This window comes from Sander lucioperca, chromosome 14 (assembly GCF_008315115.2).
Source record: "Sander lucioperca isolate FBNREF2018 chromosome 14, SLUC_FBN_1.2, whole genome shotgun sequence".
Taxonomy (NCBI): Eukaryota; Metazoa; Chordata; class Actinopteri; order Perciformes; family Percidae; genus Sander; species Sander lucioperca.
This window is the reverse complement of record NC_050186.1, coordinates 24,961,008-24,973,768: the sequence shown is the minus strand read 5'-3', so window position 1 is coordinate 24,973,768 and position 12,761 is coordinate 24,961,008. Positions and strand designations below refer to the sequence as shown.

The following is a 12,761-nucleotide window of genomic DNA, read 5'->3' as shown; positions in this document are numbered from 1 at the left end:
TGGCCAAAGGGTTGAAAGGAGATCTTAAGAGCTGACAAGATGTCTGGTGCTGATTCATTACTCCTGTGTTAGGGAATAAGCTGCTGGGTGCAGACACTCTCCCTGACGATAATGACCTGCCTGTCAGGATTATTCATACCTGTTTTTCAGATGGAGCTTTGCAAAGCTCCCCTGACCTCCTTTACTTGAATTACTGACTGAGCGTCTAGTAGCCTCAGTGTATCATAGACAACCTAAATAGACTAATATTACCTGAAATGGTAAACACATTAGGCCAGGTGGTTTGAAAAGCACATTTCCGATATAGTCAGCATAATAATAAATGTTAAAAAATAGCTCTTAAATTAAACTCTTCGTTTTGGGCACTGATAGTAAATGGCGAAGATTGAAACTAGTTATCTTTTTGCGGGGTCAACTAGGGTGACCTCACACTCCAGATGGTTTGTTAAGACAGAACCAGGGTCAAAGGTCAGCTAGCCTATACTGTGAAATCATGTTCTGCAAAAGGCGCTTTTCTGGCCATCTTTCAACATCACAACTCAGGAACAGAAGGGGTGACACCTTCGTCAGATGCTAAATTGGTGACACTAATCTTGAAACTGTGTGTGTGTGTGTGTGTGTGTGTGTGTGTGTGTGAGAGAAGCAGCTACTTTTCACCAAAAAAAGGACTTAATACATTTTTTATGAAATTCATTCAGTCTACACTGCATACAGTGGCTTGCATACTTTTACACACCCATGCTAAAGTTGACTAAAAAGAGGAATAAAAAAACCATCTTTTGGGAATTGATCTTAATGCCTTAATTAAAAAAATGAGGAAAAATCCAACCTTTAAGGACACCAATTTTCTTTGTGAATGAATAATGTTTCGTAAATAAATAAATGCTCTTCCTTAAAATACAGGGGGCATAAGTAAGTACACCCCTATGTTAAATTCCCGTAGAGGCAGGCAGATTTTTATTTTTAAAGGCCAGTTATTTCATGAATCCAGGATACTATGCATCCTGATAAAGTTCCCTTGGCCTTTGGAATTAAAATAGCCCCACATCATCACATACCCTTCACCATACCTAGAGATTGGCATGGGGTACTTTCCATAAAATCATCTCTCAATGCAAATCAAACCAGCTATTAGGCTAACTGAAATAAAACCATGCCAATCTCTAGGAACATAGATACAATGTCCCTAAAGTGAGTTTGTGATTATTTGGCTAAATATTTCTCTTATATGGCCTGGGGTGAGCTCTCTTTCGCGCCGCAACCAACACAACCACTAAGTTTTATGCAAATGAATGCACGGTCACACCAGTGATATGCAAATGAGCGCATGGCGTCATTTGTGCCTAAAAGTCCTCTAAAAACCTAGGGGAAACTCTAGTATGGTTCAGTTATAGTATTCTCAATGAGTCATGTAAAAAAAAAAAAAACAACACTAGGATTGCAATGGAAAATCAGTGATGAAATGGGCCCTAAGCTAGTTATACCCACAGAGTGTGATGTTCACATGTTCTGTGGTGATGTAGAAAAGCATAGCTTTGTTATCAGACTCAGCATTCGTTGTGTTTTCGGGGATAGAAGTTATCGATGCCTGCCTGCCTGAGTTTGTACTTTCCTGAGAAAATGATTTATTTTCCCATTTCAGTAACACAATATGTACGCCTTGGTTGCTGAACACATTTTGACAGTAGGAGAGTCTCAGGTGTAAATAATGCATTTAATGATGGCTGAATTCCATTTAGCTGCTTCAGTTTCAGGGTCCTGGTATTGTGCATGTCGGCTCGCTGTCACACGGCCATGACTTACTGTGGCACTTGAATAGAACTGAGCCGCCATTCATGTTATTGGTAACATCTGTGCTTTTCCTACTATGACAAAGTCAAAATGTCTGCTGTGAAAAAGGCCTTTTGGGAAGGGAAAATTAGTTTGGGCATTGCTGCTGCATATGTTGGCATGTCACCACCCTCTGTGGATCAGTGGAATAGTGTGAAACCATTGGCAGGAATGATTGTCGTGTCACCCGTGCGCACATAAACCCCACGTTGCCATATTATCACCGTATAAAGTTAATAGGGCTATGATGTGTTGACAAGCGGTTGCTTATTTGTACAGCCAGAGGACACAGAGCAACATTAGCATTTATTAGGAGTCCTGTTTGTGTCCACCTGGTATATGAAAGTCCAACATTAACTGTCCTTTTTAGTGCTTATTTCCCGACTACCCCACTGAGGGAAACATCTGGCTCTTTAGCTGCTAAACGCTCCAATATGTTCACCAACTTGCCACTAACTTTGTGTGTCTGCTGTTTTATGCTGGGCTACCTTTTTAAATGATTAATCATTTAGGTTTGTCATTTCGATTAGCAGGCTAGGGCCGACAGCGTACAGTTGCTAGTGATCTTTGCTGAATGTATCACTTAATCCATTATAGCCAACACACAGCTTGCAGTCATTGTTGTCAGTGGTGTTTAAGCTGTTTGGACCACAACTTTTAGTTCAATCTCCCCGCTCTTATTGCATCTGTTTCAGCTTCCAGCAGGCACGTTAACCTTTTATTTATCCAGGGAAGTTTCAGAGCGGTGCTCTTTTTTTTTTTTTTTTTTTACACAGTCACACACATACACACCTGGAAGCTGCCCAGCACATTCTTATCTGTTGGCAACTGAGCAGCTCCACTGGAGCAGTTGGGGGTTTAAGGGCTTTGCTTTGTGCTGCTCTCATTTGGCATAGTATCCCATCACAAAGCTATTATATTGTCAATTCATGAAAACAGTCCTGTTAGTAATTATGGTTCCACCATTGTCACCAATATCCACACCAGAAGTGACTGTCTCATTAGACAAGACAATGTATAAATACAGTACTCTTACTTGATGGTTATACAGAATTTCGTAACCATGAAATGTGCAAGTCTTTATAGCAAAACCATTGTGTTCATACTTCATATACTTCATATGCTGTGGTATCACATGTGGTTCTCTAATAGAATGACCTAATGGGAACTGAAGCAACGCCCATCTGTAACCTCCAAAAAATGTAGTTCATTTGATCATTTAGAGGTGTTATTCCTTGTCTGTGAGTACATTTGATGAAGGGCTAGCTACCTCATTAAGAACAACACAACCATTTGTTGCCATGTTGAAGAAATGCCTTTAGCACAAACCCTGCTTCCCAGTACTGAGTTGGTATTATGTGACTGCTAATCCTGAGATCACAGCTCTAACTAATTCTGGGAAATGTTTACGAATTGTTCTTGGTGCGATGTAGAGGTGCCTGGAGACTGTGTTGGTGGGTGGCCCCAGGAGTCCTCCAGGCAGGCAGGGACGGACACAGCGAGAGAGACGCGGCCTCCCCCTCCAGCACTGTCACCACCATGGCCAGGGAGCAGCCCAACGTGGGGGACCTCCTCCCGCTCCTTGAGACCTCCGACCTCCACCAGCTAGAAGAGATCCGAGGCGTCATCAACGAGCATCTCAGCACTGGTAGGGCAGCTTGGCTTGTTTAACGCCAACATGGTTTATCTATGTGGTTTCCCGCTTTCTGGGGAGCTTTGAGATATCGTAACTTTACTCATGAGTTTGGTCAGTGTGTCAGGATCACCCCAGATTGCTTGATTAATGTCCTTTTTTTTACCATATGTTTGAACAGACTTTCTTTCTACTTGCCTACTACTCTTTCTTTCAAAAACAAACTCATTAAAATTTTCCTTCCAAAGAGCGAGGGTCCATGCTGCTGAACGGGCTGGTGGACTACTTTTTGGAAACAAACTCTGCCCAGGCCATGCATATCCTCTCCTCAGTCAGAGAGCCACACGATAAGGTGAGAAACGCCCCTACACAAGCCTGATGCCTGGTCACGCCAGGATTTAAAACGGCAACATTTTGCAGTGAAATCAATTCATTCCAGTTGAATCGCCGGGATTAGAGGATCTGCTTGTTATGATGGCATGCCTTACATGTGACATGGTTCCCATGGGTCCTTGAAAGTTTGTAAATTTGAGAGAGAAAAATCAATGCCTTGGAAGTTTAATAAAAAAAAGTGCTTGAATTTTTATATTTTGTGCAAGAATAGAAATGTAAGTTCTTCTTTATCTATACATAGATATGAAAAAAAAGTGCAATTCTAAATTAAGTTTCCCTAATTATAGTTTCCTTATTAATTAATAACAAGAAAAAAAACTCCAGCCACCATAATTGTGTTAAATACAGAGCAAACTCTGCTGTCCCTCCCTCCCTCTCAGCACCTTCTGGACAAGATGAATGAGTGTATGACCAAGCAGGCCTGCCGCCTGCCCACCCTCACCCTGCTCGGCCATGTAATCCGCAAGCAGCCGTCCTGGATCCACAAGATCGCTCGATACCCTCTGCTGCTCTCGCTGCTCAAATGCCTAAAGGTAACGACCCGGTTAGAACTCGGCGAACAAAGAAATCTCCTCGTCAAGGCACTAAGAGGAGATTTCTCCTCCAGCCTTAGAATTGATAGCACATAGAAGATGTGATATTTAGTCAGACTCCTCCTCAAAGACATATTTCCTCTGCTCTGGTCCAGATTTAAATGCCTCAAGAATTGTTGGATGGTTTGCCATGAACTTTGGTACACGCATTCATATCACCCTAAGCTTTAAGACTGCCGAATGGAGAGTGTAATAATAGAGGGTGTCGTACGCTGTACCTATCTAAAGCCCCTTGAGACAAATTTGTCACATAGGGCTATCTATAGAAATAAAATTGACTTGACTTATTGTTGCAGCCGTTCCTATAAAAGTTCCCACTTGTAAATACTGGTTTTGGTACAATGTTCTTCATCATAATGCAGTCCTTCCAGAAAAATGCAGAGTTTTTTTGTGATTGTTGCGGGCAAAAATCCTTGATTATGCGGCACGTTTTCTTAAAAAATGCGATGGAATATGCGGGATATTTATGCAATTTTATGCGATGAGATTGCGGGAACTTGCAAAAACTGCGATTTCATCATGGCTTCATCGCGGGGTTTGCAGCTTTTCGATGATGTTCACGTCGCGTAACGTCACTTCATAACGTCACTTTATAATGTCACTTCATAACGTTCCCATGGCAACAGGGGAACATGGCTGCTCTCATGTGAAGTAAACGCAACATTTTTCAACTTTCTGCTAAGATATATGTGACTTTTTTGCAACGAAAATGCGGGGATTATGAAATCATGCAAGTCCCACATATTTTGCGCGGAAATCTGCAATTTATGCAGCGAAGTGCGGCGTATTTGAAAAAATGCGGCCCCCGCATAAATATGCAGACTTTGGCTGATTATGACTTGAATTATGCGATCGCATAATCACGTTTTTCTGTAGGGACTGATAATGACATATTTACCAACATTTTAATCTCTGCCTTTATCACAAATGTGAATACTTGTGTCTCAACTTACCCGGCAGACGGACACGGACGTTGTGGTGCTGATAACTGGAGTGCTGGTGCTGATCACTCTGCTACCCATGATCCCTCAAGCTGGGAAACAACACCTGTGGGAGTATTTCGACATCTTCGGCCGCCTGGCATCTTGGAACCTAAAGAATCCCGGTAGGAGTTTCCTGTCATGTCTAAGGGTGTCACGATTTTGATTTTAATTCGAAATCGACCGAAATGAAGTCACAATCTCGAACTTCAAATAAAAAAAAAAAAAAAACGGAATTGTAGCGATGCTGCCACGCCCCCATGTCACGTCCGGTCGGCTTGCCAACATGGATGTAAGCGGAAAAAAACCACACGTGTTGAAGTGCTGAGAGTCAACCTCCTGTAACTTAGCTAGAGCCAGTCAAAAGATAGCATGGCAACTGCAGATGCAGGAGACCCATCGACAGAACTTGAGCCCCCTCCTCTTTCGCTGAAGTCGCCAGTGTGGAAGTATTTTGGATTTTCAGGGAGTTATGTTGACAACGTTTGCGTTGTCGACAAAAATGCCACAGTTTGCAAGCTCTGCTATGTGATTGTACCATATTCTGTGTGTTTTACCATTGCACATTAGCCTAGCAGCTAGTGGAGTTTCCTTCTGCTCATCCCAACAAAACTGCACGGTTGAATTTTAGCCTGCATGCACGTTTTGTAGCCTAAACAGAGCAATGTAGTGTGGTACATTGCGAACAAAGGTCAGATAGTAGATTGCATAAAAGTCTAGTCTAAAAATGGCATAGCAACCTGTGCTTTAAAAAAAGAAAAATGTAAAAATTGAGAATCGAACCGTGACCTTAGAATTAAAAATGTAATCGAATCGAGGATTTGGAGAATCGTGACACCCCTAGTCATGTCTCACAAAACATGTCGTTGCTACATGTATCAGTCAAGTCAATTTGATTTAGATAATTTTCAGTAGGTCAGCCCCAGATGGTCCTTGGGGTGGTAGTCTCGCATTGCCGGACCTTCCTCCACAGCGCTGTGGAGGAGGGTCTGGCTAGTCCACACAGCATTCTGGGATGGGAGAAAAACGTGCTCTGGTTTATTGGCATTTCTTTAAACCAATCATAATCGTCTTGGTCGGCGCTAAGCACCGCACGGTGCCTCTGGAAAAAATAACCTCTGGATATACGTTCAAAAGTTGTTTTAGTCGTGCAACAGAAAACTCAGATTGGACAGATAGTCTAGCTAGCTGTCTGGATTTACCCTGCAGAGATCTGAGGAGCAGTTAACCATAGTCCTCAGAAATCAACCGGAGTTTAGAACGCCAACACAAAGAAAGCGGAAGGTAACGGACATCCGGCCGAAAATGAGAGACGTCCGGCGGAATTTCCGGCGGCACCTGAACAATCCCAGAAGTGGAACGTCGTGGATGTAGACTATTGGGGTGGTAACTCCTCCCATACGAACTTCTAGTGCAGCAACGGATATTAATTTCAGAACATATCCCTAATTAATATTGTGAGAAAAATTGCCTGGCACTGTAAAAAGGCAACTTAATATAGTATTTACTGCATTATTTAAATCTCATCTACCAAAGAGTCGACCACTCATAGGCTCCTGAATGGATGTTTGCACTCAGCCATGCACAGTAGGCAGTTAACTGGAGCGCGAAAAATCCAAATTTGGTGAAAGGGGAGGAAGGCTGGGCGGACGAAATAGAAAACAAACTACAAAAAAAAATGTAACTGGGTTTGACAATTCTCTTGGCAGTTCAAGTTTGTGCTTTTTCCCCCTTTTTGATGTTTTTTTACTCGTTCAGGGCACATTTCCGAGGTCTACCTAATCCACCTGCACGCCAGCGTATACTCCCTCTTCCACCGACTCTACGGCATGTATCCTTGCAACTTTGTGTCCTACCTGCGCTCCCATTACAGCATGAAGGAGAACATGGAAACCTTTGAGGAAGTAGTGAAGGTGAGGATATTATCCCTGCCGCTCTTTACAGAGTTTTTGTAGCCATATGATTATTGTTACTAATCTAGATTTTGTGTTTAACCTTTCATTCAGCCGATGCTTGAACACGTTCGTATTCACCCAGAACTGGTGACAGGAACCAAGGACCATGAGCTCGACCCCACCAGGTACGTCCCACACCGCTCTGCCTGGCAAGGGAACACTTTCGTTTCATCTTCTTTTCCGAAGTCTACCGCATCTCTTTGACCAATGGTGCTCTGCTTCGCCGTAGGTGGAAAAAATATGAGATCCACGATATCGTCATTGAATGTGCCAAAGTGTCTCTAGACCCCAAGGAGGCCTCCTGTGAGGAGGGCTACGCCACCATGCCTGAGAACTTTTACCCCCAGATCCACCTGCGACCACAAGACTGCACTTCCAGCCCCTACACTGACCTCCACAGCAGCTACGGTCAGAAAACACTTCATACATATCAGGGCTGTTCCATTATAGAAAAAAAAAAATCCTAATTATGATTGTTTTGGTCAATACTGAAATCATGATTATTCAATACCATGACTCATTGTCTTTTGGAACGATGTTGCAATTATTGAAGTTAAAAAACAGTGAAACACCTTAAAGCAGGGATGTAGTCAAGTCCACCTTTGTCGAGTCCAAGACAAGTCCAAGACCAGGACTAGTCGAGACCGAGTCAAGACCGAGTCCAAAGAGGTTCAAGTCCAAGTCAAGACCGAGTCGAAATGAGAGACAGTCAATACCGAGACAGGAAAAAAAAAGAACCCTCTTCAAGACCATTTACTTAACTGTTCGTAATTTATGTGATGTGAGAGACGGTACATCTTCTATTAAGATGATCATTTTTGCTTTATTATTTGTAATAATCCAAAAGCAAGTGCAATAAAACACTATAGGATCCAATTAAGCCATAATATTTACTTAAAATATAAAATGGAAATGTTCCCATTCTTGAACTTATTACTTGTCGTGAAGAATTCATAGTACAAAGACATTGTGTCTATGGCCAAAATGAAAATGATTGATACCTGAAGATTGAGGTATATGACGCAGCCAGGTGTATACCAGGCCACCAATCTCGATGCCTGTTCTAGATGGATTTTGAATTCAACTAATACCTGTTTTCTGAACGAGCACGTTTCATCAGTGGTTTTGTTTTGAAGGAGGAAGTTACTTTAGAACAAAAGCATATAGTGCTGGATTCGGTCGAGACCAACTAGAATATTTGGCGAGTCCAATGGCCGAGTCCGAGACAAGTCTGAGTCCGAATACCAAAGAGTACAAGATGAGTCTGAGACAACAGAAAAGCGGCTCGAGTACGGACTCAAGTCCGAGTCCGGCCTCGAGTACTACAGCCCTGCCTAAAGTGTGAAATATCCTTTAATCCCGTTTTCCTTTTATTTTACATTCAGAATACAAGACAAAATAAATTAACTTCCAAAACGTAATCTGCAAAATAATCATTTGTCTCGATGACTTTGTTTTAGTGTTTATGAGGAGCCCAAATCGTATTTAATATTTTGATTAATTGCAAAGCCCTTATACACATGCCACTTTAAAGAGCCCCAATGATACTGGATTTGTTACCATAAACACAAGACTATAAACACACATTTTATTTTTATTTAAAAAATATGTTGGCATTGTTCTCCGCTGGGAAAACTATGCAAACAACTGTTTCTAAATTACATTTAACTTATCTTTGGTATTTCTGTACTACAGTTTCTTGTTAAGTATTGGCCAATATATACACTGATACTAAACTGTGTGTGTGTGTGTGTGTGTGTGTGTGTGTGTATGTATGTATGTATGTATGTATATATATATATATATATATATATATATATATATATACATACATACATATACATATACATACATACATACATACATATTATTGAGCTAAAATTTGACGATAATATTGGACATCTCAGTGTTTCATTCATGCTCTAAAATTTACACTCCCTTACAACCCAGTGCAGCAAGTGCAAAAGTAATCATTTTTAATAAGTAATGAGAAACAAGTAAAGAACGCTGATGCTTTATATTTTTATCAGACAACTTCCCTTAACACAGGGTACAAGATACAACAGGAAATGACACGCACAGAGTTATGACAGGAAGTTGCAATCAGGGTTTTGGCTCCTCATATATTATCATGTTTACCATGACAGTAATAAAATAAAACATGCTATTCAAGAACAAAAGTTCAGGTGTGGATGGAATAATGTCATATAATGTCAAGTTGTTAGGGGCGCCTGGGTAGCTCACCTGGTAGAGCGTGCGCCCATATATAGAGGTTTACCCCTCGGTGCAGCGGCCACGGGTTCAACTCCGACCTGCGGGCCTTTGCTGCATGTCATTCCCCCCCCCCCCTTCTCTCTCTCTCCCCTTTCATGTCTTCAGCTGACCTATACAAAATAAAGGCCTAAAATGGCCCAAAAATAATCTATAAAAAAAAAAAAAAAAAATTGTTAGTATGCACACTTTATCGATCCATCTTTCCTGCTGGAACTCAGCCAGCTAATCTGTATCTGACTTCTAGTGGGAGTTTGAAATCTTGTTCGGATGTTCCATATGTATTTTAGCATAAACAAAACTCTTACCTGTGAAAGTGTTCTTCTTAATTTTATATAAATATCAACATCGTTCATGATATAGTACATTTTCTGAAAGAAATCTGTTGAGAAACATTTTATGGGTAATATAACGATATGGGAACCATTTAAGCCCTAGTGCAACCCTTGGCAGCTATGTTGTTTTTCAGTGAGACCCTTGTGTTTTCGATGTTAAACAGTGTGTGTTTTCTAACTGGTTTAAAGGAGAGTGACAGTGATGTGCAAAAGAGCAGAGCAATTTGAAGATTGATCAGACTGTTTTGTCTTCTTGACAACAGGAAGCTCTTCTTCGACCCCGTTCTCGACTCCGCGGCAGCCGCTGCCCCCGCCCCTGTCTTTGCCCCCCTTCTCAGGGACACAGTCCTCCTCCCGCAGCCCACAGACCTCCAGACGTCAGGTAAGAGTGTCCAGAATATGGTGAAAAGCTGTCAAAAACCACAAGATTGGTCAGTGACTGATCAGAGGGTAGTACCAGAGCGCCGCGTCGTTAAGCTTGTGTTTGCTGTTAGCTCTTGTACACGTGGCCATGTTTACACTCCATACATCACCTGTCAAAGGTAGTGAGCTCAGTGCTTTCCTCCGAAAACCACACAACGGTATTTGTGGTACACAACACTCCATGGTATTTTAAAGCCGCTAACAGAAAGCAAGTGTACAGACAGATTTGAGTCATCAAAGTCGGCAGGCTGGCAGACAGGCGGGTCAAGCTTCAGGAATCACAACACATGCCCCCCTGTTTTCGTCCTGCCACCTCGCTGTAGACACTCCCGAGGGCTGGTTGCCATGGAGATGCTGTCTCTCCCTTTCTATTATTGGCCATAAGAGGGAGGGGTCTGGGTGTTTTTCTGCCCCCCCTGGGGTCCGTCTGAGGATTTGTCTCTGCGTTACACTCCATCCGACCCAGACAGATGAAACATTTGGGAAAACATGGGAGACCCGCCATTTTGGGAAAAACATCATTTTTAATTGGCTGGAGTTTGGGTTGTCTACTTATTAATAGACATATTACTTTACATTTCATACATTTTTAGATTATAGTATAATAAATAGCTAGTGGTCCTCAGTTATAATGATTTATATAATAATAATAATAATAATAATAATAATAATAATAATAATAATAATAAATTACAACAGTAACAATGCAGTCCATTGATGCCAAAAGCAACACTATATCAACAATATAACAATATCAGGCCCTTCTCTGAAGTGAGGTCAGAGGTCAGGTCAGGAATTCAGCAAGGTGGACCATCTGCCAAAGGGGCTCAAATCTGGATCTGTTGTCTCTGGTGCTTCTACACACATACAAACTTGGAAAAAAAAAAACCATCCATGCTGTTTTGAGTGAGATACGGGTTTCTGAATGTAACCTGCCTTCAGTCTCCGGGTGAGCTGTTCAAAATTTGCAGGGTTTTCTACGTCACTAGCCGAAACGAGGGGGCTAAACCATGCTAGCGATTAGCCCCCTCGTTCTCAATGACAAAACACTGCTACAACACACACGAGTTCACCGTAATCTACAAAAGAACTACTTGCATGTCCCTGCTCTGCAGGTATTCCACGCAAAGTTGGAAGTGCGCCCTCGTTTAGAAGAAGTCTCCCGGCTAATCCTGCCTTGTACTGACTGCAGTTAGAAAAACAGCTAGCTAGCAATTGTGAGCCTTACCTAGCTACTGCGCATGTGCAAATCCCAACAAAGATGGTACAGAAGTAGGATGTCTCACTCTGTAGCTAAAACAGAGACCTGAACACACAGGGTGAAAAGAGGAGCTGCAGCAATGTGCAGTACAACAAAAGTATGGTGGTTTTTGAAAATTAAACCATGTAAACCTATTCTGGTACAACCTCAAAATACAATTATGAACCTGAACATGAGCATAATATGGGCACTTTAAAGGGTCAGTTTGCCAAAATTCATCTGTGGATTGAGTAGTAGTAGTAGTAGTAGTAATAGTTTTGGGCAGCACCAACAAAATGCCATTAACCCTCCATATATTGGAGTAAAAGGTTCAGAGGCATTTAAAGCAGAACTATTTGCATGACCAGACACTACGAGGAGTGATGAAATGATGTGCTTTTGGTGATTTGGGTGAATTGGCTAAGATGTATTTCACAAGTTGAGAACCACATGAGCATAAGAAGGGATCCTCCGTTAAGAGACACATTTTAGGAAATGTGTCTGCTCAATATGAAATTACAGCCAGCACCTGGTTATCTTATCTTAGCATAAAGACGGAAATAGCTAGCCTAACTTATTAAGATCTCATTTTATTAATCCGTATTAAATCCACAATGCAAAAACAACAGGCTGTGGTTTCACAGTGGAATTAGTGGGCTTTAAAAGTGCTGGTAGGCCGATTTTGCCTGGCTGTTATTTCATATTGCGTGCAGACAATAATCTAACTCCCTTAAAGAAAGACAGACAGAGAGGGTATTTCCCAATGGCTTGTATCTATGTCCTGATGTTGTGCTCTGTCAGATCTGTAATCTGTAGTCATTTTTGCTGTTTGGTCTTTCTTTGCAGAACTCCAACTGTGAACTCAACTCTTCCTGTGGGGGGAAGGACTCTCTGTGGAGCCCCTCCTCGTTGTGTGGCATGGCCACGCCCCCTTCCTCCAGGGGCATGTCGCCCAACTTGGAGCTCTCCCACAGTGCCTCACACCTTTCCAGCCGCTTCCACTGCACATCAGGTCAACCCTTACACTGTTACAATATATTTCAACCCGGCTGTCGGTGTACTGTAGTGCGTTATCGATGTTTGAACTGACGCTCTGGAATGTTCTTTT

General features: G+C 42.0%; 1 protein-coding gene across 5 annotated transcripts in view; it reads left to right on the top strand.

Moving 5' to 3' along the window:
* tsc1b (TSC complex subunit 1b) overlaps positions 1-12,761 on the top strand; it is a 39,849-nt gene that overhangs the window by 5,311 nt on the left and 21,777 nt on the right. For all 5 annotated transcript variants that reach the window (XM_035991553.1, XM_031277506.2, XM_031277505.2 and 2 more), the window contains exons 2-10: positions 3,264-3,478; positions 3,712-3,815; positions 4,237-4,389; positions 5,410-5,554; positions 7,188-7,342; positions 7,436-7,509; positions 7,614-7,792; positions 10,254-10,372; positions 12,500-12,665. In XM_035991553.1, the coding sequence (XP_035847446.1) occupies positions 3,370-3,478; positions 3,712-3,815; positions 4,237-4,389; positions 5,410-5,554; positions 7,188-7,342; positions 7,436-7,509; positions 7,614-7,792; positions 10,254-10,372; positions 12,500-12,665 (1,204 nt within the window). In that variant the 5' untranslated portion in view covers positions 3,264-3,369. The remainder of the gene's footprint in view (positions 1-3,263; positions 3,479-3,711; positions 3,816-4,236; positions 4,390-5,409; positions 5,555-7,187; positions 7,343-7,435; positions 7,510-7,613; positions 7,793-10,253; positions 10,373-12,499; positions 12,666-12,761) is intronic.